The 23712-nt window shown below is 30.8% G+C and overlaps 1 protein-coding gene across 1 annotated transcript; it reads right to left on the bottom strand.

Moving 5' to 3' along the window:
* Window positions 1-4077: 4077 nt before the first annotated feature.
* On the bottom strand, window positions 4078-23020 carry LOC113391270 (protein obstructor-E). Its single transcript, XM_026627214.1, has 7 exons — window positions 22966-23020; window positions 11678-11915; window positions 5658-5776; window positions 5386-5586; window positions 4858-4978; window positions 4718-4792; window positions 4078-4382 (listed from the first exon to the last, which is right to left on the bottom strand). The coding sequence occupies exons 1-7, from the start codon at window positions 23018-23020 to the stop codon at window positions 4082-4084; spliced, it is 1110 nt and encodes a 369-aa protein (XP_026482999.1). The 3' UTR covers window positions 4078-4081.
* Between the last annotated feature and the right edge of the window lie 692 nt (window positions 23021-23712).

The raw sequence follows: 23712 nt of genomic DNA, 5'->3' as shown, positions 1-23712 counted from the left end.
CGATCAAATGATTCGATAAAACTCGAAAACGGCTAAACCGATTAGGCCAGTCTTAGTCTTGAAAAATTCGTGCCAATCCAGAGATGGTCGGAAAGGTGAGATATTATTTCAAAATCGCGTAGAAACTTTACATTTTTAATTTAAAATTTTTTGTAAAAGCGTAATTTAAATAAAACAATGGACGGTGGCTAATACGTGAAATGTCAAACGTTTTTGACAGATGGTGTTCAATTACGTTTAAAAGGATGTTTTACGTAAATATTATTTAATTACGATTAAATTGTAGTGAGTAGTTTTGTTTGTAGTTTTATTTATATTCAAAGACGTTAGTAAACGGGCCGCAAGTGTTACTTGAGACTCAAAATATCAACTTTTTTGAAATGTGCACTTTTTGGCAGATTTTTCTCAAACACGGTGCTCTGAAAGATCTCATTTGTATGCTCATTGGTATTTATAAAACATTTTCTAGGTTATATTATTTTTTATTTATATTATTTAAATTCAGAACCTAAATTTGGTATCGATCAAAGGGATATTTTGTCGAATAACATTTTCCCAGTTATAATTTTCCAGAATTTATCGAAGAATAGATAATAATATATGAAGGTCCGCGGTTAAAGAGGTCCACCATCGATGTGTCAAAATCCAGTGAAGTTAAGCATTGTTTAACAACAATATTTGAAAGTAGAGTGAACAAGATGTATAACCAGCTATAACCTTGATTTGAAAACGGTAATCTTTGAAATGGGGGAGATAAATGGTAATCTTTGAAAATCCATAATAAAAGTATTTTCTTCCGCTGGTAGTTTTTTAGCATCAGTTAAAAATGTAATTGTTTTGTAAAATACCTTTAAAATTAAAATAAGACATTAAACCTGTTTGCTACATGGCCGTTCCAAGTTACTCCGCCTATTTTTGAAAGACGGCTAAAAAGCACATTTCTATAATAAAGAAGTAGCTGACAGTTTTACTGAATGTAGTCAGATAATTGTTCGTTTGAAATGTGTTATTTGTTGTGATATAATTAGTTTGATTTTTATAATATAATTAAAATTTGCTCAAAGTCAAATTGGACGTTTGTACCTCGCCCTGTTCTACATATATACCTACTTTTTATTAAATTTGCTTTAATTTATCGAAAGTTACTTGAAACTTTTCAAAATGCAGGTCAAAGAAGAAATACTTAATTCATTTTCTATCTTTTGTATAAGCTCAGTAGTATTATTTACAATTATACACAAAATTCAGAATCCAAGATCTAAAAGACTTGAAACGTAATCAATAAGTCGAAAGTCCAAAAAAAAATTGGATTGTATTATACCATGTTTTCTATAGAAAGTGTATAAAACTTCCTGTTTGATTGTATTGACAAGATATAGACAAACTAATGGTGTTTATTGTTTTTATAATACCTCATTGTATATAGCAGCAAACAACACATCCTTATATACTAAATGAATTAATATTTTTGATTTTCTAGAAATTGTATTTAGAATATACCTTACTTAGCAAAACAACGTTTCCCGGGTCAGCTAGTATATCATATTTTTGTATGCATTGATATGTATTATTATAATATATTATATTTTATATATTCTAATATATTAAATTTTGGCACCACTATAAAGTCTTGTTAAGAGTCCGTTGATCACGTGATCGATTTTTTAAGAATTTGGTGATATTCAAAATTACCCTTTCCCCACCAAACACCACGTGTATTTTTAGTTACGAAAAAACTAGATATCTTGATTTCCCAAAGGAGAAGTTTATGTTTTTATCAAAAAATTCGATTCGCTAATTTTATGTTTTCTCGGCGTTTCAAGCCATTCTGAATCGAATGAGACCAAATTTGGGAAAAAATATGCGTGTGTGTGTGAGCCTATTCTTCACCTTACATCGACGTTTTCTTAAAAACGGCTGGGCCGATTTAAAAAAAATTAAAGCTAATCGATAATCTTGATGAGGTCTATTGTTTCTCTGTTTTGCGCGACGATCGGCCAAACCGTTTCTTTGTAAATAGCAAAAAAGTTTACATTTTTCGTCTACGTTTTAATCCTGAATCGTTTTTGAAAATTCAAAAACCGTTCGAAAGATATTAGTTGGGAATCGACCTGATTAGTTTTTGGTAAAGATTCGCTGGCAGAAGTTCTTTTAACATTTGAAAAAAAATCGACGATTTTTATGATTTTTTTTGGCGATAGATATCATGGTCTTATAGAACATACTGAAATATTATGGCCTTCTGGCTAGTAGTTTAATTTTAAAAATTCATCAAAATTTGAAAAAAATATTGCTTTGGTGATGTGATAAGTCAATTAAGGCTAAATGCCACTTTCAACTGGTTGTAACACATTTCATCTATGAAATTTTGATCACAATTTTAATAGTGATTTCTAAAGGCTGATCTTTTATATTTCTTAAAAAACAAAATCATTTTTAAAGGTCAAAAATTTTATATGAGGGCCGTAACGTTTTTAGAAACGTTAAGGTGGGGCGTGCGTGACTCCTGAAAGATTGGGAAACACTGCTATAGACTGTTTTAGAGATATTTCCACAAAACACAAACATTTTCAGAATGAACGAGTTTTTCTGCGCCAAATCTAACCAACGCGAGTGCCTTATCAAGTTTTATCGAATGGTTTTTTAAATTTTGAGATCGGTGCAGCAGTTTTTGAGAAATAATAGTGGACAAAATTGTTTGACACATTTTTGTGTTATGTTATATATTGTAATTCAAATGTCCCGCCATTAATATTAGTGATGTTGGCAATAATGTTCTCCACCATACCTATGTATCCGCCATCTTATATTTATGTTTATGTTAAAACTATGTAAAATATCTCTCTTGCTGCTGGACCGCGATACAAGTAACATTTAAAATAAACTGAGTTATTTTAAGGAAGCATTTTTATTATACCAAATAGTGAATGTGTTTATATAAAAAAAATACAAAATTTCACCGTTTATATCGGTTTTTGAACTGTTATCCTTTGAAAGCTATTGAGTAACAATTTGTATTAAAAAATATTGAAGTAACGCTGGTCATGCGTATCCAAGCCTAATCGTAAGTAAAATTATACGAAAAAACGTTGTGTTAAGTTTGGCCGACATGGCAATCATCCGAGATTTGTTTAGAATTCAAACTCTTTGTTAAAAATAACTACAGTAGAAATTAGTTAAGATGATCATGTGTAATACGATTTGTCGTAAAATATGCCACTTTACGCCGGTCCCTGAAATATAAAACATATTGTCTCTATAAAGAATAATACGCTTTCTCGTTTAAGACGCGATTTTACCGACAGTGATTTGGTCTCTGAGAAATCAGTTTAACATGTTTTTATTTGTCGTCAAAAATTGAAAAGCTTGATTATGTCATATTGATCATTTGCACATTTAAAAAAAATAACTTAATTGCCACTTAGATTTCGTAGGAAAGCAAATTGAATTTATACCTAAAAAAATGTGATATAAATCGAACAATTTTCAAAAAAAAAATAACTTACATTAAAAATGATTATTATAAAATGATTTAGAATATGTTTATTTTTGAGTACAAAATTATAAAATTATCATTTAATTAGCAGCTAATAAATGCATTCACTCCGCACACTCAGCTTTTATTTTAATAAATAAAACCGAATAAATAATTTTTGCCACTGAAGAAAATGTATAAATACTTGTCGATAATTGAATGGATACAAATTAATTGTTAAACAACTATTTTTTGAAAAATGTTTTGATTTGTGGAGATTTATAGGCTGGCACGTTTTTTTATGGAGGCTAGGAAAAGGGTTGAATAATTACAAAAGTTGGTGACTGCCTTGTGATCAACTTTGGTACATATTTATTAACCAAAAATTAAAATTAATAAATTATTGCTCAACAAAAATTAATCTGTGATCGCAATTTTGTTTTTAATCCCAGTTCCTAGACTTTTTGAAAAACAGGAGCGCCCATAAATAACCGCATATCTAAAAAATTATGAAGAATGTTTCTGTAACTTTCAATTTAGGACAACGATGTGGACAATGAACCAAAATGTAAAATAATTAAATTAATTCACTTTATATCTCATCATTTACTCCTCTACTTCTTCATACTCGTACTCAATAATTTCTTCAGCAGGTGCTGCTGTAGTTGTTGTAGTCGTAGTGGTCCTTCTTTGTCCCCTTGTCTGTTGTCTCCTCCTGTTGCTATTATTGAACAAATTCTTCCTAGTGCTCTGCTGCTGTTCCTCGGTTACTTCTAAATTATCCTTATTTTTATTCCTGGTCGAACCAGGACCTTTCTGTTTTGGAGCCACTGCTGGAGCTGCTGCATCTGGATTTTCTAGAGCTTCTAATTCCGCATCGGTCAGACGATCTTTGTACCAGTCTTTGCTAAATTAGAACAAGGGTAAAGGATAATTATTTATTAATAATACAAGAAGGAAGAAGTGAAACTTTATAATGTGTAGTCGATGTCTAGTGAGCACGTGATAGTCTTATATTTTTAATACAAAATATTTAAAAATAAAAATGGTTCATTAACATCGTACAAGTGATTAATGTGAACCTTGGTAAATAATCAAAAACAAGACAATCAGTGTGACACAAAAAAAGATAGATAGTCGAAAAAGATAAAGAAAGGAAGATAGATATTCAGAAATAAAAAAAAAAGAAATTTCATCCCTTCACTTCGTTGGAAGTTGCTTTCAATAGGCACATTGTCTTACCATCTTGGTACAGTTCTGGCCCATTCACATCTGTTTGTACGTTCATCGAAAGCTTGTCCTAATTTGCACCCTGACCTAGAAGAAATTCAAAAATATTAAAATACATTTATAAAAAATATATTGATGACTACTGGTTTTACCTTCTTGGTGTTTGTCCATTGATGCAGACATAAAAGAATTGACAGTCTGATGGATCTGCATAACGAGGATGTTTACCAGCTTCTGCTTCGGCTACAGCAGGACAGGAGAATGCAAAAACATCTGAAAGAAAACGAAACAGAACATAGTATTTTATAACTTAAAGTATAAAACATCTACTAGTTCTAAAAGTGAGGTCAGGATTTTGAATCAGAAGTTCCTGGTTCGGTACCCGCTTCGAACAGGTTGATGCCAAGAAGCATTGACATCATTTGAAAATATGGATAGCAATGTGTTTCCAAGTGAAAATATTCCTTTCTTCTTAAAGTTCACCAGAACAGCAAACATTGAAATATCCAATTCACCAGATAGAGGCAGGCCAACTGTTGGATTGTCTTCTAAAATGAATGTTGTTAACTAAAATCTTTACAACCGCTTATAGGACCTTCAAGTTCTGATCGTTGTCCAATAAATCCACGAAAGAACTATAAGAAAGGTAAGGGCAAAGAGTTAACTATGTCGTATCTCACCTTTGGCCAAGCATCCCGACTTCTTGGCTTCATCAGGCCAAGTGCAGATACCAGTCTTCTCGTTGTATACCAGGCCAGCTGGACAAGTGATGGCATTAAACTTTCCATCAACACAAAAATAGAACTTGTCGCAAACATTTGGGTTTTCATGCTCAAAGTAACCGTTGGCACGCCTGCAGTGCAGGGTTGGCTGGGGCTCCTCTGGAAAAGGAAATGGACGAATGGAATCGTAATTAACTTCATGGTGGGCTGACAATATACATTATACTTACGTAGTTTAGATCTGGTAGAGCAGTCAATGTTAAAAGGCAGATCACACTTTTCGACATTTGGATCGTAGTCATTGAAAACCATTCCGTCTGGACAAAGTTTCTCAGTTATGGCATTCTCTCTTTGAAGTCATAAAAACAATGGAAAATAGAATAATATAATAAAAATAATAATAATATTAATGAAATCAGAAGTAATCAATACCGATCCTAATTGCTATTGCTTGGGTGGAGCGACTAGGGCGGATGCTGAGTAAGACATTATTGAGTGCAAAAAATGGGAAAAGGTTAGAAAAAGAACTATGGAGGGAGATAGTAAGGCAAAAAATCTTTCTCCAACCAATTTTATGACATCATTGACAAATAAGGATATATGGTGCACTATACAATTATATACAAGCAAATAAAATAAAAGTGTAAATATTAATTATAAAATGTATATGATTAATGTACGTGTACAGAAAGCCCACAAATAAACAATATAAAAAAATCAGAAGTGCACCAATCAAAAAAAGTGCAGAAAACTGCTTGTGTTGACAAAACAATTGCTTTAATATTCCTCAAACATTTGGAAGTTCTAGCGATTTGCCTTAAGGCACGATGCCATTACAGTTAGCCAGTTAATATTTTTAGCGCAATTGGTTAATAGTTTCTATCATGCTTTTATGGTATAAATAGTACAGTGGGTTAATGTTAAAATAATTAATCTGGAGAAAGGCATAGTTTCTCTTTCCGCATAAATGATTTAAAACAATTCTATTTTTTATGCATTTTTTCATAAACAATGAATATTATTTGTCACACATTGATAGTTATGTATGTTTCACACTGTAATATATCTTCTATAACGTTTGATTCGAATGATTAAGAAAATTTATCCAAAATTAAATAATCTGCAATACTTTCTATTATAATAATGTTCTACAGTAACTTGGTATACTTTTATAATTGAACACAGAAAATTAAACCGATCGCTCTAAGAGTGTATTTATTGTTTATGTTGTTCATAAACCATTCGATTAGTATAAATGAGATGTAAAAAAAACTTGTACACAAATAAATAATTTATAACTCTCACTTAAAATAGAAAACTCTTGAGCTAATAATCTAAAATTGGTGTAGGATATTAAAATTTAATTCTTGCAAATGTGCCAATGTACATCACATTAATAAATTATAAATCATTCGATTATTATGAATGGTGTAAATGATATATTTGTCCAAAATTAAAATATATTCGACTTTTTATAGCAACAATATAACCTAGATCGTTTTGGTTTACTTTAAAATCTCATTTGAAAGTAATTAATTAAAAAAAATCAAAAGCTCTCATTTGGAGACATTGGTGGCTACTGTTCGGACGTATTTTCTTTTAATTATATTGGCCATGAAGGCAGCTACCTTCATGGCATTAAGCTTTCACACAGGAAAGTTGCTATCCTTGTAAAAGGGAGGAGCGGAGAGTTTGATGGGTCTAATTTTTCTAAAAGTAAAGTCCGCGAAACAACAAATGTAATAAATAATCAATAAATATATCTTCTTCAATTAGAACTTAGTGACAAATTAATAGTGTAATTAGAATTGCAACAAATACAGCAGCTCTTAGAGCGCGTCGATTAATCACGAGGTTTTTAGGGGGAGGGGGGGTTTGACAAAAAATCACGAAATATCAGAGGGAGGGATATAGTAAGATGTCACGTGTTTTTATTTTTTAACTAATTTTTTTTAAATAGTTCATACATTTTCAAAAAAAATTCAAAAATTTTAGTTTTTAACGTAACTAAAAATCTACGTAATGTTTGGTGCGGGAGAGGGGGTAATTTTGAATATCACCAAGTATGACCAAGGGGGGGTCCAAAATACTTAAAAACTCGCTCACGTGATTAATGGACACCCTCTTATTCGGGCATTTATTCATTATGTTTTTCACAACATTTAAATCATTCGATTGTTATGAATGATATATTCAACAAAATTATTCACTATAAAATAATCTACAACATTGTCTAACATTATGATGCTCTACAGTAACTCCGTATACTCATAAATGGGCATTAAATATTAATTTAATATTTTAGTACAGTGTAAAAGAGAGATGAGAGAGAAAAAGTGATAGAGAGCGAAAATTGAAAGGATATAATGAGAAATAGAGATAGAAGAAGATTAAGATAGTACAGTATAAAAGAGAAAGCGAGAGAGAAAAAGGGATGAAAAACGAAAATTAGAAAGACATAGTGAAAAATAGTGATAAAAGGAGATTAAGATAGTATGGTATAAAAGAGAGAGCGAGAGAGAAAAAGTGATAAAGAGTGAAAATTAAAAAGACATAGTTGGAGATAGAGAGAGAAAGAGATTATGATAGAATGATGAATAGATAGAGTGAAAGAGTGGCAAATAGTGAGTACAGCATGAAAGAGAGAGCCAGAGAAAACAAGTGACAGAGAGCGTAGATTGGAAAGTCATAGTGAGAAATAGACATAGAAGTGTATTAAGATAGTACTGTATAAAAGAGAGAAAAAAGTGATAGTTAGCGAAAATTAGAAAGACATAGTTGAAAATAGAGATCGTAGGATATTAAGATTAAGATAATACAGTATTAAAGAGAGAGCGAGAGAGAAAGTGATAGAGAGTGAAAATTAGAAAGACATAGTGAGAAATAGAGATATAAGGAGATTAAGATAGTACAGCATAAAAGAGAGAGCGAGAGAGACAATGTGATAGAGAGCGAAAATTAAAAAGACATAGTTAGGAATAGAGATAGAAGAAAATTAATATAGTACAGTATAAAAGAGAGAGCGAGAGAGAAAAGGTGCCAAGAGCGAAAATTGGAATAACATAGTGAGAAATAGATTTAGATATAAAAGTGATAGACAGTGAAAATTAGAAAGACATTGTGAGAAATAGAGATCGAAGGAGATTAAGATAGTACAGTATAAAAGAGAGAGCGAGGAAGAAAAAGTGATAGAGAGCGAAAATTAAAAAGACATAGTTAGAAATAGATATAGAAGAAGGTTAATATGTAAAAGAGAGAGAGTGAGGAAAAAGGTGATAGAGAGCGAAAATTATAACGACATAGTAAGAAATAGAAATAGAAGAAGAGACTAAGATAGTGCAGTACAAAAAAGAGTACGAGAAAGAAAAGTGATAGAGAGCGAAAATTAGAAAAACATAGTGCGAAATAGATGTAGAAGAAGATTGAAAGATTGTACAGTATAAAAAGAGAGCAAGAGAGAAAGAGTAATATAGAAAATTATAAAGACATAGTGAGAAATAGATATAGAAGGATATTAAGATGGTACAGTATAAAAGAGTGAGAGCGAGAGAGAAAAAGTGATAGAAAGCAAAAATTTAAAATACATAGTGAGAAATAGAGATAGAAGAAGATTAAGATAGTACAGCGTGAAAGAGAGAGCAAGAAAGATAATTGATAGACAGCGAAAATTGGAAAGACATAATGAGAAATAGAGATAGAAGAAGATTAAGATAGTACAGTATAAAAGAGAGAGCAAGAGAGAAACGGTGATAAAGGACGAAATTAGAAAGACATAGTGAAAAATAGAGATATAAGGATATTAAGATAAAAGAAGATTAAGATTGTACAGTATAAAAGAGTGAGCAAGAGAGAAAAAGTGATCGAGAGCGAAAATTAGTAAGATAAAGTGATAAATAGAGATCGAAGGAGATTAAGATAGTACAGTGTAAAAAGAAAGCAAGAGAGAAACAGTGATAAAGGGCGAAATTAGAAAGACATAGTGAGAAATAGAGATAAAAGGATATTAAGATAGTACAGTATAAAAGAAGATTAAGATAGTACAGTATAAAAGAGAGAGCGAGAGAGAAAAAGTGATAGAAAGACAAAGTGATAAATAGAGATCGAAGGAGATTAAGATAGTACAGTATAAAAAAGAGAGCAAGAGAGAAACAGTGATAAAGGGCGAAAATTAGAAAAACATATTGAGCAATAGATCTAGATTCTAGAGCGAGAGGAAAAAAGTGATGAAGGGCGAAATTTAAATCACCTCCCTCACCAAACATTACGTGTATTTTTGGTTACTAGAAAAAATTGAATTGAGTTGAATTTAAAAAAAAATCAGGTAAAAAATAAATACACATGATATCTTACTATACCTCTCCCACCCCCACGTGATATTTAATGATTTCTTTGTCAAACCCCCCTCCCTCTAAAAACCTCACGTGATTAATGGACCACTAGTGAGAAATAGAGAGAGCGAGAGAGCTAAAGTGATAGAGAGCGAAAATTAGAAAGATATAGTAAGAATTAGAAATAGAAGGAGATTAAGATAGTACAGTATTAAAGTTATAGCGAGAGAGAAAAAGCGATAAAATGCAAAAATTGAAGAAATAGTAAGAAAGAGAGATAGAAGAAGATAAATATAGTACAGTATAAGAGATAGAGAGAAAAAAGTGATAGACAGCGAAAATTAGGATGACTTAGAGAGAAATAGAGATAGGAGAAGATTAAGACAGTGCCGTTTAAAAGAGAGAGCCAGAGAAAAAAAGTGATAGAGAGCGAAAATTAGAAAAACATAGCGAGAAATAGAGATCAAAGGAGATTAAGATAGTACAGTATTAAAGTGAGAGCGAGAGAGAAAAAGTGATAAAATGAAAAATTTAAGAAATAGTGAGAAATGGAGATAGAAGAAGAAAAAGTGCAGTAGAAAAAAGAGTGCGAAGGAGAATAAGTGTTAGAGAGCGAAAATTAAAAAGACATAGTTAGGAATAGAGATAGAACAAAATTAATATAGTACAGTATAAAAGAGAGAGCGAGAGTGAAAAAGTGATAGAGAGCGAAAATTAGAAAGACATAGTGAGAAATAGAGATAAAAGAAGATTAAAAAGTTATAGTAGAAAAGAGAGAACGATAGAGAAACAGTGACAGAGAGCGAAAATTAGAAATAGTGAGAATTAGAGATTATGATAGAATGATGAATGGGTAGAGTGAGATAGTGAGAGTAAGAGACATAAAATAAGAGAATTAAGAGATAAAGTGAGATAGTGAGTTACAAATAAGAGATAGGGAGACGTTAAAGAGAGACAGAGATTTATTTATTTATTTATTTATTTATTCATAAGCGACAAAAGAAGAAGAAGAGTGAGATTGTGAGCGTTAAAGAAATAATGAGCGATAGAGAGGTAGTGAGATTTGAAGGCATAATGCAAACTAGAGAAAAAAATAAAGATGAAGAAAGTTATAAATAGAGACAGAATAACAGTTTGGAAAAGATATATAGTGATAGATAGAGACATAATAGAGACATAGAGATTAAGTGATAATTATACACAGAATGAGTGCTAAAGATATTGTGAGAGATAGAAACTGTATGAAAAATAAAGATTTTTAATAATAGATAAAAAAAGGATAGAAATATGGACATTAATAAAAAATTAGAAAGAGATGGTAATAGATATAAACAGAATGATAAAGAATATAGAAATAGAGACCAAATGTTCAATATAGTGACGAGAAAGAAGAATAATAGAAGATAGAAGACAAAAGAGATAATGAGAAATAGAGAAATAATGCAATTTCGAGGCAGAATTAAAAATAGAGAAACATAAATGTATGAAAAGTATATAATTTTAGTGATAGAAGAGAGATAAAAATATGGGCAAAATGAATAATTAGAAAGATATATAGTAATAAATAAAAAGAATGATAAAGAAGAAGATAAAGAAATGATAAGGGACCACATGATCAATATAGTGACGAGATAGAAAAATAATAGAAGACAGAAAGAGATGACAATTTTGAAGACTTCGTGAATCAGACTGTTTAATTTAGCATGCATCAATCATAGTTCAATATCATCAAATGAGAGAAAACTTGCCAATGAAATAAGAGAAAAATTGCCAATCAAATAAGAGAAAAATCAGATTGTTCATTTTTATAGAGTTCATTAAACATGCCAAAGATAAAAATTGGATTGTCTAATTTTTACATATAAACGATAACTACACTGACAAATATAATTTCTTTTGCACATTTATTTAATATTTCTCACTTGCAGGCGTAGTACTTGTCGCACTGCTCGTCGTCAGCGAAGTAGCCGTTCGGCTCCGGGCACTGGTCGCTCGTTTCGGCCGAATCCGTGTCATCATCATCGCTCGGACGATATCGGTTCTCGTCGGAGCGGTAGCGCTTCCTTTCTTGGCCCAGGGACGAATTTAATACTGAAATGGATAGAAGAAAAATGGTTAGATGGTAATAATAATAATGACAATAATAGTAGTGGGTTAGATCTCCGAAGACAGAGGTACTTTAGCCAACTTTCTCAATATTTAGGAAAAGAGCGTCTTCTGCAAGATGTTTTGGAAGGAAAAATAAAATTAGAAGTAAGGAATGTAGTTGTTAGACAAGTTTTGCGAAAAAAATACAGGAAACTGAAAGAAAAGATACCTGGCGCGGTGACATGGATGAGGAAGTTTGAGGAGTAATGGTGATCTATAAACAAGGAATGGATTTGATCAAAAATGCAAGGTAATTCACTTTAACTCTATTATCCAGCGGCAAAGACACAGAAAAAAACTTGTAATCAACTTTGAACTTGTGCACTTTTTACACCGTTAGCTAGTAGTACTGTTACGTAAACAACCAATAAACTATCGGAATCAAAGCTTACATATAAGTAACTAGCAAACCCGACGAACTCCGTTTTACCACCAGATGGTTTCGTGAGTAAGATGAAGGAATTTTTTGTTTGTTTTATTTTTGAAAAGAAAAAATTTAATTTTATTACAAAACAGTAATGCATTTATTTCTATTACAAAAATGAAGTGTTTTTTAGTTGAACTTCTCTAAGTAAATGAAAGTGAATCCGCAAATTATTCGTTTTATTGAAGTGCTCTTTGGTAAACCACATTTTTTGTTTTTTGGTCTGACGTTAACACAAACAAAGCGGATGGTTTACCAACTCGTGAACAGGCAACGTATAACTGCCCATGTGAAAAACAATTATTTTCTAAATAATCTATTTGAAATTTATCCCGCAAACACTAAGCGATTAGCCTTGCGACTTGTCATTGCGAACGCAAGGCGAACTAGAAATTACAATCGTCAAACGGAAGACCAGTCGGAATCATTGGTATGTCACCAAATCGTCAGCAATTTTTGATTGAATGGTGAAATTCAGTGCGTGTACATCATTATTCTTTGCGGCAAGAATTGCTCGTTGACTTAACCAAGCATAATTCTGATAATTCTCACTAATGTCATAGCTAATTTTCTTAGCTATAAACCTTGCGGAGCCCGAGACCTTTCCAACGAATGCAAAATTGTCGGAATCGGTTTGCGTTTGCGTTTTGGAGTTATATCGTCAGGAAGGAAAGCCCGACTTATTTTTATATATATGTGGATAAATAATAAGTAATTAGACTTTTTGAAATTATTTAATTGAATGCATCCTTGAAAAATTTAATTACAATTATTTTTAATCTCGCACTATGAAAAAATAAAATAAAGAAGATTGATCTTAAATATTCAGAAAAAAAATTGTAACAGGAGTCCAGTTTGACATCTATCAACAATACTGTAAAAAAATAATATTGTTAAGAGTTGTACAACCCTTGATGAAATTAATTTTTCATGTAAAATTGAGCTTTTATATAAGCTCAAAACATCAATCGAAATTCAGTCATAAAGGTTCTCCGAAAGAAATCAAGATGAAAAATTGTGTAATTGCTATAATAATTCTTACAAAAATCGTGGAAGGTGAAAATGTAAGGTTATATGTATTTTTCATATATACGCATTATAAAAAAAATAACTAGTGGTGTGTATGGCATTGTGCCTTAAGGGAAATTGCTGGAACTTCCCGTACCGTAACGAAATGTTCGAGAAATATTAAATGTTTTCAAATAGATTATTATAAATATTGTAACATTGCCTAATATTTATAAGAATTATATTAACTGAATTGCAAAGTTGAAATTATTTTGTTCAAAGTATATTAGAACTTTAGTTTAAAAAAAAAATCAGAATTATTTTCGATATACAAAATAAAATTTTTTTGAAAAAAAAATTTTTAAACAAATTTTTGTTTTCCAAAATCAATTATTTTGCAAGCAGAAAGATTTTTGAATCATTTAAATCGCACGCTTAGTTCTCTCAAAAACTGCCATTTTTTGCACATTTAGCTCTGCATCTTTGAAATGGCTGGGCCTGCCTTTGCCAAAAACTATTAACGACTTCTCCCAATCATTACTAATTGAATGTTTTTTAGATCATTCAAATCGGATGATCCGTTCTCTCAAAAACTCGATTTCTATTTTTTGCACTCTTTGCTCTTTATCTCCGTAACTGATGAACCTGCCTTTGCTAAAAACTAATCAGCACATCTCCTTATCAATAGGAATCGAATGTTTTTTGAACCATTCAAATCGGTTGATCCGTACGCCCGATATACATACACACACACACATACACGCGCGCATCCATTTTTTCTGAAGTATGCCAAAATGTTCAGAAACCTTCAAAACGTCGAGAAATGTAAAAATTTTCAATTTCGATTTTCGGCCCATTTCAATAACTTACCCTACGGGAAGTTAAAAATTGACTCAAAAAGTAAAACTAGTAGTGCATGGCTTCGCGCCTTAAGACAAATTGCTGAAATTTTTGTACCAAAAATCAAACATTGTATTTAAAAAACGCTTTGAACTTTTTCAAAACTTTAAAAAAATTAAATTTTTGAGAAATTTTGACAATTTTTTGCATATATTTAATTTTTTTGTTTTGATTTTTTTTAAATATTGAACATTTTTTTAAAGCATCGCATAGCTGATTTAGAGTCAAAATATCAAAGCGCTTAAGCACCGCGTAGTCGTCTAACCTGTAAACATTGGTACGGAACTTATACAAATGTACACAAAATTTGTACTAATTATTATAATCTTTATAAAATATTTGATAATACGATGTACATATGTCTAATGTTTAATTTTGACCGCCAAATGGCATTATTTTTTACTTTTTTATTGGAACTCCGGAGACGCTGGACCTGCCTTCACAAAAATTTCATCAGTTGTTCATTTCATCAATACAAGTAAAATGTTTTCTGAATTATTAAAATCGGACGCTCCGTTATCTTAATAATAAAATACCATGTTTGGCTCTTTATGCCCCGTACCTTCGAACGGCTAGACCTGCCTTTGCCAAAAACTAATCAACAAGTCTCCTTATCGATAGGAATTGAATGTGTCTTGAATGATTCAAATCGGTTTAACCATGTTCTCGAAATCGTCGACGAAAATTTGTATCCGCACACACATACACACACGCACACACATACACACACGCACACACATACACACACGCACACACATACACACACGCACACACATACACACACACACATACATCAATTTTTTCTAAGGTATGCCAAAATATTCAGAAACCTCTGAAACGTAAAGATATATAAAAATTTTCATTTTCGATTTTTTTGCGATTACTATAACTTGCCCTACGGAAAGTTAACTAGTGGCGTGCATGGCATCGTGTCTAAAGGCAAATTGCTGGAACTTCCCGTACCGTAATTAAAAATCTTGGTACAGAACCCAAAAAAATTTACACAAAATGTGTACACATTATTCACATCTCTATAAAATATCTTATAATTTGATGTACATATGTCCAATAAACATTTTTAAAATGGCATTTTTTAACTTATTTTTATTGGGAGTCCATAATCGCTGGACCTGCCAAAAATTCAATTAGTTTTTTATCTTGTCAATACAAGTAAAATTGAGAATTATTAAAATCGGACGCTCCGTTCTCGTAAAAAGTGAGTTACCGCTTTTGGTAGTTTTTGCCCCGTATCTACGAAACGGCTAGACCTGCCTTTGCCAAAAACTAATCAATTGATAGGGATCGAATGACTTTTGAATTATTCAAATCGGTTGATCGGTGTTCTCGAAATCGTCGACAAAAATTTGTATCCGCACACACACGCATAAACACACACACACACACATGCATTCATTTTTTCTAGGTATGCCAAAATGTTCAGAAACCTTTGAAACCTGAAGATATATAAAAATTTTCATTTTCGATTTTTTTGTGATTACTATAACTTACCCTACGGGAAGTTAATTTATATTAACATAATAATTTAATAATTTGTGTTACTGTGTAAATGTGTATTTGTATTTGTAAGTTTGTTCGATTTGGTTGTGTGCGTGCCATAAATGTCAACAAGGTAAAGAACTTGTTCTTTCGCGACGAAGAATCAGTGAAAGTAGAATTCGATTCGTTATTGTGTTTTGCGTTTTTATGGATTCATATATACATATATAGATATATACATATTGATATATGTATATATGTATATATGAGTGAGAAGTTGTATATGTTGAAATTAATTTGTTTTGTTTTATTTTTATTCATTATAAACAAGGAGAGGCATGTTTATCAGGAACGTTATAAGAAAGAAGTAGAATAAAGGAATGTTATTTGCTTTAAAAAAAAAAAATATATATATATATATATATATATATATATATAGCAGATGACCCGGCAGACATTGTCCTGTGCCCACATCTACAATTCAAAAGTTCAATTTTTTTTAATATCCTATCATATACTTTTCAATATCCTCTTAAATGTCCTGTCTTTGTGATTCATTTATGGTCTTAGCATAAGCAGCATAAGAAATTCAAAAAAAAAATAGTATCTGTGGTAAAAGAACAATATCACACTTGATTTTACCATACAACATAATTGCTTCAATAATTTAGTCTATAATTTTCATAATCTCGTACGATATATTAGTTGCTTCTTGGCAATTATAATTTCTAAAGTACATTTTTCCCAATAAGAATTAATACAGATTGTTGTTTAAGTTCAAATCTTAGATGAATTAATTTGTAAAACCTTGTTCATATGTGCACTATTCAATCTAAGATCAACTTGCTAAATATTCCATATCCAATACAAATGAATTTTTGACACATAAAACAAAATTCTAAATCATTTTTTTAATAAGTAGAAATATTTTTTTTGTATTGTTAAATAATTTAGTAAAGTAAACCAAAATGCGACAAGCATAAGTTTAATAATAATAATAATAATAAAAATAAATAATTTCATCTGCCAAACATATACTGTTGATTGCATCTTATATTATTTTAATTTCTGGCTCATCCCAGTTGCTTTCCGGCAGTAATATTATAGACATTACATTTTTCTCGTTTGTTATATTCTAATATTATGTAGGCTCATAAATTCAGCTTTATTCAAATTTCAAGTGAATTGACATTTCTAGCAGATGACAGTTCAAATTTTTTCAATGATAAGTGTCAAACAATGATAAGTGGTTTTTTGTAATTTTTGTCATTTATTTTTACAAATATTACTACAGTTTTATCGTTTATTGAATCTTAAAAATTTCCTTTGACAAACTGTAAAAAGACTTATCAAAATCCGAATAATCGTTTAGGAGAAGTATCAAATCATACACCCGTACACAAGAATTATATATATATATATATATATATATATATGTGTGTGTGTGTGTGTGTGTGTGTGTTATGAATTGTGTTAGAAAATTTTATAAAAACAATTTTGCGTTCAGAACCACTGAGAAAACTGATCATCTATTTTTTATACCCCTAAGTAGTGAGGGTGACCCTCCTTGAATTTTTTTTTTGATTTATTGTTATATATTTTTATTTCATTTTTTAATAATTTGTAATTATAAAACACATCAGCAGCCCTTAATTTTCACTCTCTTACCACAAATCCTTATTTTTTAAAAGTAATTTTAGTAATTTTAGTAATGTTTCATTCCTTGTGTAGTCAATGAATGTTTTTCAGATTAAGATTTTCTTGACATCATGAGAAAGCTTAAATTTAATTCTTACAAACAATTTTTTTGATCAAGTTTTGTTCATTCTTAACACTTGTTTTATTTTAAAATTCTGTAATCATTTTTGTTTATTTTATTTTTTAATGCGGAATTCAAAAATGCATAAGTTTTCAACCTCCTACCACAAATCTCTATTTCACAATGGTCATTTTAGTAGTTAAACATTTTTCTTCAATTTTTCTAAAATAAACCATTTTTTCTTCAGAAGATAAATGCCTAATTTAAAAGAAAAATACTTGTATTAGGATATATTTTTTGACGATCCAATAGGATAAAAAGAGGTCACGAGGGTCTAAAAAATGACCCTAGTTTGTGTGAGTTCCAAAAAGGTCACATTTGCCATGCATTGGCCAATTTGGCCAGAAAACGATTTCATGAGTCAAAAAACGGTTTTAGGGGTCTAATAAGGTTTTAATGAATACCAAAAAAGTTTGGTAAAGTAGTAGTGTGTATGGCATCGTGCCTTAAGACAAATTGCTGGGACTTCCCGTTTTGTGACGAAATGTTCGAGAAATATTAAATATTTTCGAATAGATTATTATAAATAAATACTGTAACATTGTCTAATATTTATAAGAATTATTTAAACTGAATTGCAAAGTTGAAAATATTTTATTAAAGTATGTTAGAACTTAAGTTAGAATTACAGTTAAAATCTGAATTATTTTTGATACACAAAAAAAAATGTGAAAACATAAACTTCTCCTTCGGGAAGTTAAAAAAAAAATTAAAAAAATTGAATCAAAACATCTTTTCCCGAAAAGCAATTATTTTGTTAAAACAAGCAGAAAGTTCTTTCAAGAATCATTCAAATCCGACGCTTAGTTCTCTCAAAAACTGCCATTTTTTGCACATTTAGCTCTGTATCTCCGAAACCAATTGACCTGCCTTTGCTAAAAACTAATCACCACTTCTCCCCGTTATTACAAATTGAATCCGATATTACAAAAAAATCCGAATCGCTAATTTTATGTTTCCTCGACGTTTCAAGCCATTCTGAATCGAATAAGACCAAATTTCGAAAACGTATGTGTGTGTGTGAGTGTGTGTGTGAACAGATTTTTTGCCGCAAATCGACGTTTTCTCGAAAACGGCTGGACCGATTTCAAAAATTTAAAATCCATTCGATGTATCTCGATGAGGAGGACTATCGTTTTTGTGTGACGATCAGCGTCACCGTTTCTTCATAAATAGCAAAAAAGTGACCAAAGTTTGAAAAAAGGCAATTTTCATGAATTTTTTTTTTATGGTGATAGATATCATGGTCTCCTAGATCATACTAAAATATTTCGGCTCTACGACAAGTCGTTTAATTTTTAAAATTCGTCAAACTTTGCAAAAGTTAGTATCGTTTTTTTGGCATTTATCAAAATTAGAACTTTCATCGATGTTTGCTCAAAAACGCCTGAACTGATTTCAGAAATTTAAAATCCATTTGATATATCTCGATGAGTAAGTTTTGTGCGACGATCGGCCGAGCCGTTTCTTTGTAATTTGGAAAAAGTGTTAAAGTTTTCGTCCACATTTAAGCTCATACTACCGAATCGATTTTAAAAAATCAAAAACTGTTCGAAAGATATTAGTTGGGAATGATACTGATTAGTTTTAGGTGAAAATCTATCGAGCCGTTTTCTTGTAATTAACTGTTGAAAAAAAATTTAAGCCAATGGAACTTCTTTTGGCGATATACGAGTATATCATGGTCTTATAGAACTTACTGAAATATTACGGCTTTACGACAAATGATTTAATTTTAAAAATTCATCAAAGTTTGAGAAAACGAGTAGTTTTTTTGACGTTTGTTAAAATTAAAATTAGACGATTTGCTTGGTATATTGATAGAGTACTTAGTCTTAATGAACATACTGAGCCATTAAAATCCTGCGGAAACTGGTTCAATTATAAAAATGGTTGATTTTTGAAAATTTGCTTTTAGAAAATACTCCGAATTAACGTTTTTTTTTCTTTTCAATTATCTGTAATAAATCCACTCGGAATACTTTTAATCACTCATGAATTAATTTATTTTTTTTAAGTCGATTATTAACACATATCGGGAAGTTCATGTAACTTGCCTCAAGGCAAAATACCAATACCAACTAGTTTGTTTTTTTGCAACAATTATTTTATCTACCATGCTGTAATGAGAGAAAACTGCATTCGACTGTTTCTTTTAAAATTTCCGCGTTTCACATTTGTTAATAACAATTTATTTATTTTGCATAATTTCATAATTATTGATTTAATTTAACTCACCAATCAAAAAACAGCACAGAAACACACAAATTCGCGACATTTTACAACAATTTATAAAGTTCGACTGAAAAGGAATCCAAAACGACGACATTAACTTTCATTTTGTTATATGCGCGAATAGACCGACGGCTGGGGACAAATTTTGGTTTTATAAACAAACTAGTGGGGCGCATGGCATCGTGCCTTAAGGCAAATTGCTGGAACTTCCCGTACCAAAAATTATTTTTTTTAAAAGATTAACATTTTTGAAAAAAAAAATTACTCTTAAAAATTAGATTTTTGAGAAACTATAAATTTTTGACAAAAATTTACTTTTTTTTTAAAAAAAAAAGTGTATTTTGAAATATTTTGGAAATTCTGAACTTTTTTTCAAAGCAATCGTACTGCTTTAACTGCATAGAGACGAAATATCGAAGCGCGTAAGCGCCGCGACGCCGTCTAATGGATAAGCATTGGTACGGAACCCATAGGAATGTAAACAAAATTTATACTTATTGTTAAAATCTCTATAAAATATCTGGTAATTTGATGTGCATATGTCTAATGATCATTTTTTACCGCCAAATGGCATTTTTTTTACGTTTTTTACTAGATCTCCGAAACCGCTAGACCTACCTTCATGAAAATTTGATCAGTTCTTTATCTTGTTAATACAAGTAAAATGTTTTTTGAATTATTCAAATCGGACGCTCCGTTCTCTTAAAAACTGAGTTACCGTTTTTGGCACTTTTTGCCCCATATCTTCGGAACGGCTAGACCTGCCTTCGCCAAAAACTAATCAGCACGTCTCCTTATCAATACGAATCGAATGCTTTTTGAATTATTCAAATCGCTTCATCCGTGTTCCCGAAATCGTCGACGCAAATGTGTATCCGCACACACACACGCACACACACGCACATACATCCATTTTTTCTAAGGTATGCCAAATATTTAGAAACTTCTGAAACGTAAAGATATATAAAAATTTTGATTTTCGATTTTTTTACGATTACTATAACTTGCCCTGCGGGAAGTTAAAAATTGTATAAAAAAATTTTATTATATTTTTTTTTAAGTGAAGACATCAACTGTGAATAGTATAAAACACGGAATGGAATATATATGGTTATAATTAAAACGCTTTTCTTAGGCCTATAATATTTTAGGTTACACGAACCTTATCATCATACAAAGCTAACTAGCAATATTTTTTTTCAACAATTTATTACGAAGGAACGGCCTGACCAATATTTGCCAAAAACTATAATCAGCATAATTTATAACTGATACCTTTCGAAAGGTTTTTAAATATTTAAAATCGGTTCAGTATTTTTTGCAAAAACGGGGACGAAAGATGGTGCACTTTTCTGCTAATTCTTAAGAAACGCCTCAAACTATTCAGAATAACTTGTCGGCTAAACATGAAATTAGAAATTCCGATTTTCTGGCGAAAAATAAAAATAGAAAAAGATCTATCGATATAGTGAGAATTAATTTGGCAAATAACTTACGACTTTATAATTAAACTAGTGGGGTGTATGGCATTGTGCCTTAAGGCAAATTGCTGGAACTTTCCGTACCGTAACGAAATGTTCGAGGAATACTGAATGTTTTCAAATAAATCATTATAAATATTGTAACATTGTCTAATATTTATAAGAATTATATAAACTGAATTGCATAGTTAAAATTATTTGTTTAAAGTATACGAGGTGTGTTCAAAAAGTACCCGGAATTACTAATAATTAAATTTCGCGGGTCTGGAGTGTCTGATTGTCAAATTTTTTTTTTTATTGTGTTGGTATACATGCCCCTAAAGTATGATGAAATTTTCAGCTATATTCACTGTTTACTTTGTCTGTGGTAGTCGCTAAGGTTCGACGTATTTTTCTGAGCTCGGCGATTTTTACAATGGAAGAATTGAAAAGTCAAAGAATTTGTATTAAATTTTGCGTAAAAAATGAAATAAAGTGTTGCAAAGTGCAAAAATTCACCAGATATGGCTCCGTGTGACTTTTTCCTATTCCCAAAGTTGAAGAGACCCATGAAAGGACGGCGGTTTTCCTCGATTGAAGAAAATCGCTGAGAGTGCTCAAGGACATATCAAAAAGTGAATATCAAGGGTGCTTCGAAAATTGGAAAAAACGCTGGCATAAGTGTATTATATCTGGGGGGGACTACTTTGAAGGGGACCACATTAATGTAGACGAATAAATAAATATTTTTTTGAAAAAACGAAAATTCCGGGTACTTTTTGAACAGACCTCGTATTAGAACTTTAGTCAGAATTAAAAATAAAATCTGAATTATTTTCGATATACAAAAAAAAACTAAAAAAAAAAATGATACAATTTTTTTCCAAAATCAATTATTTTGTTAAAACAAGCAGAAAGTTCTTTGAATCATTCAAATCGGACGCTTAGTTCTCTCAAAAACTGCCATTTTTTGCACATTTAGCTCTGTATCTCAGAAACCGCTAGACCCGCCTTTGCCAAAAACTAATAACTCCTTCTGCCCGTCATTACGAATTGAATGTTTTTTGAATCATTCAAATCGGATGCTCCGATCTCTCAAAAACTCGATTTCTATTTTCTGCACTCTTTGCTCTTTATCTCCATAACTGCTGGACCTGCCTTTGCCAAAAACTAATTAGCACATCTCAACCATTTAAATCGGTTGATCCGTGCGCCCGAAAACGTGGACGAAAAATTGTATCCATACATACACACACACACACGTCCATTTTTTCTGAGGTATGCCAAAATGTTCAGAAACCTTCAAAATGTCGAGAAATGCAAAGATTTTCATTTTCAATTTTCGGTCCATTACTATAACTACCCTACGGAAAGTTAATAAACATAGAAACTGAATTTTGAAAAAAATTTGAAACAAAAACATTTTACTAATTTAAATTATAATTCATGACAAGAAGTACATAAATTTGACTATTTTTCAAATTCTTTGATGCCTATTTATTTATGACACTATTCGTTTTTTCATATTTATTAATTATCTATTGTGTTACTAATTAAATATAATACAGTGTTGTGGTCTATTTCGTATGGGAAATTGATGATCTAGTTACAATGATAATATAGATTGTTTTGTATACTGTGATTTAATTTATTAAATTGCATTTATAAATCTTCTACAAAAAGCAACATCGAGCAGTCTATAATTTTTACTAAATTTACTCTTGCGCCATCCAGCTCTCTCACTAATGGTATATGGTAAAATACCACACTCCATAATACCAGTCGGCTTCGTAAAAGCATTGATGATCAAATATCGTTTCTGTATATAAATGATTTATTATAATTATTATTTATTGTTTATTAACTTCCCGTAGGGTAAGTTATAGTAATGGGACGAAAATCGAAAATCAAAATTTTTACATTTCTCCACGTTTTGAATGTTTCTGAACATTATGACATACCTCAGAAAAAATGGATGTGAAATTTTGATTCAATTTTTTTTGTATATCAGAAATAATTCAGACTTTAATTTTAATTTTGGCTAAAGTTCTAAAGATCGCTTACTTATATACTTTAAATGAATAATTTTAAATTTGTGAATCAGTATATATAATTCTTATAACTATTAGATAATGTAACAGTATTTATAAAAATCTATTTGAAAACATTTAATATTTCTCGAACATTTTGTTACCCTGCGGAAAGTTCCAGCAATTTGCCTTAAAGCACGATGCCATGCACCACTAGTAACTTCCCGTAGGGCAAAAAAATCGAAAATAAAACTTTTTATACATCTTTACGTTTCAAAACCTTATTTTGGCATACCTTAGAAAAAATGGATGTATGTGTGGGTGTGGGTGTGTGTATGTGTGTGTGTTCGGATACAAATTTTCATCGACGATTTCGGGAACACGGATGAAGCGATTTGAACAATTCAAAAAACATTCGATTCGTTTTGATAAGGAG

This window comes from Ctenocephalides felis, unplaced genomic scaffold (assembly GCF_003426905.1).
Source record: "Ctenocephalides felis isolate EL2017-DRISC unplaced genomic scaffold, ASM342690v1 CF-g0.4_SCAFFOLD_00845, whole genome shotgun sequence".
In the NCBI taxonomy this organism is placed as follows: Eukaryota; Metazoa; Arthropoda; class Insecta; order Siphonaptera; family Pulicidae; genus Ctenocephalides; species Ctenocephalides felis.
The sequence above is the reverse complement of the archived record's forward strand: the minus strand, read 5'-3'. Positions and strand labels throughout refer to the sequence as shown.

Coding starts and splice junctions, on each gene's coding strand:
- LOC113391270 (XM_026627214.1), bottom strand. CDS start 23,020: ATGGAGTGTGGTATTTTACCATATACCATTAGTGAGAGAGCTGGATGG. Junction 5,777..11,677: donor GACAAGTACTACGCCTGCAA/GTGAGAAATATT, acceptor ATGACTTCAAAG/AGAGAATGCCATAACTGAGA. Junction 4,793..4,857: donor AATGGACAAACACCAAGAAG/GTAAAACCAGTA, acceptor AATTTCTTCTAG/GTCAGGGTGCAAATTAGGAC.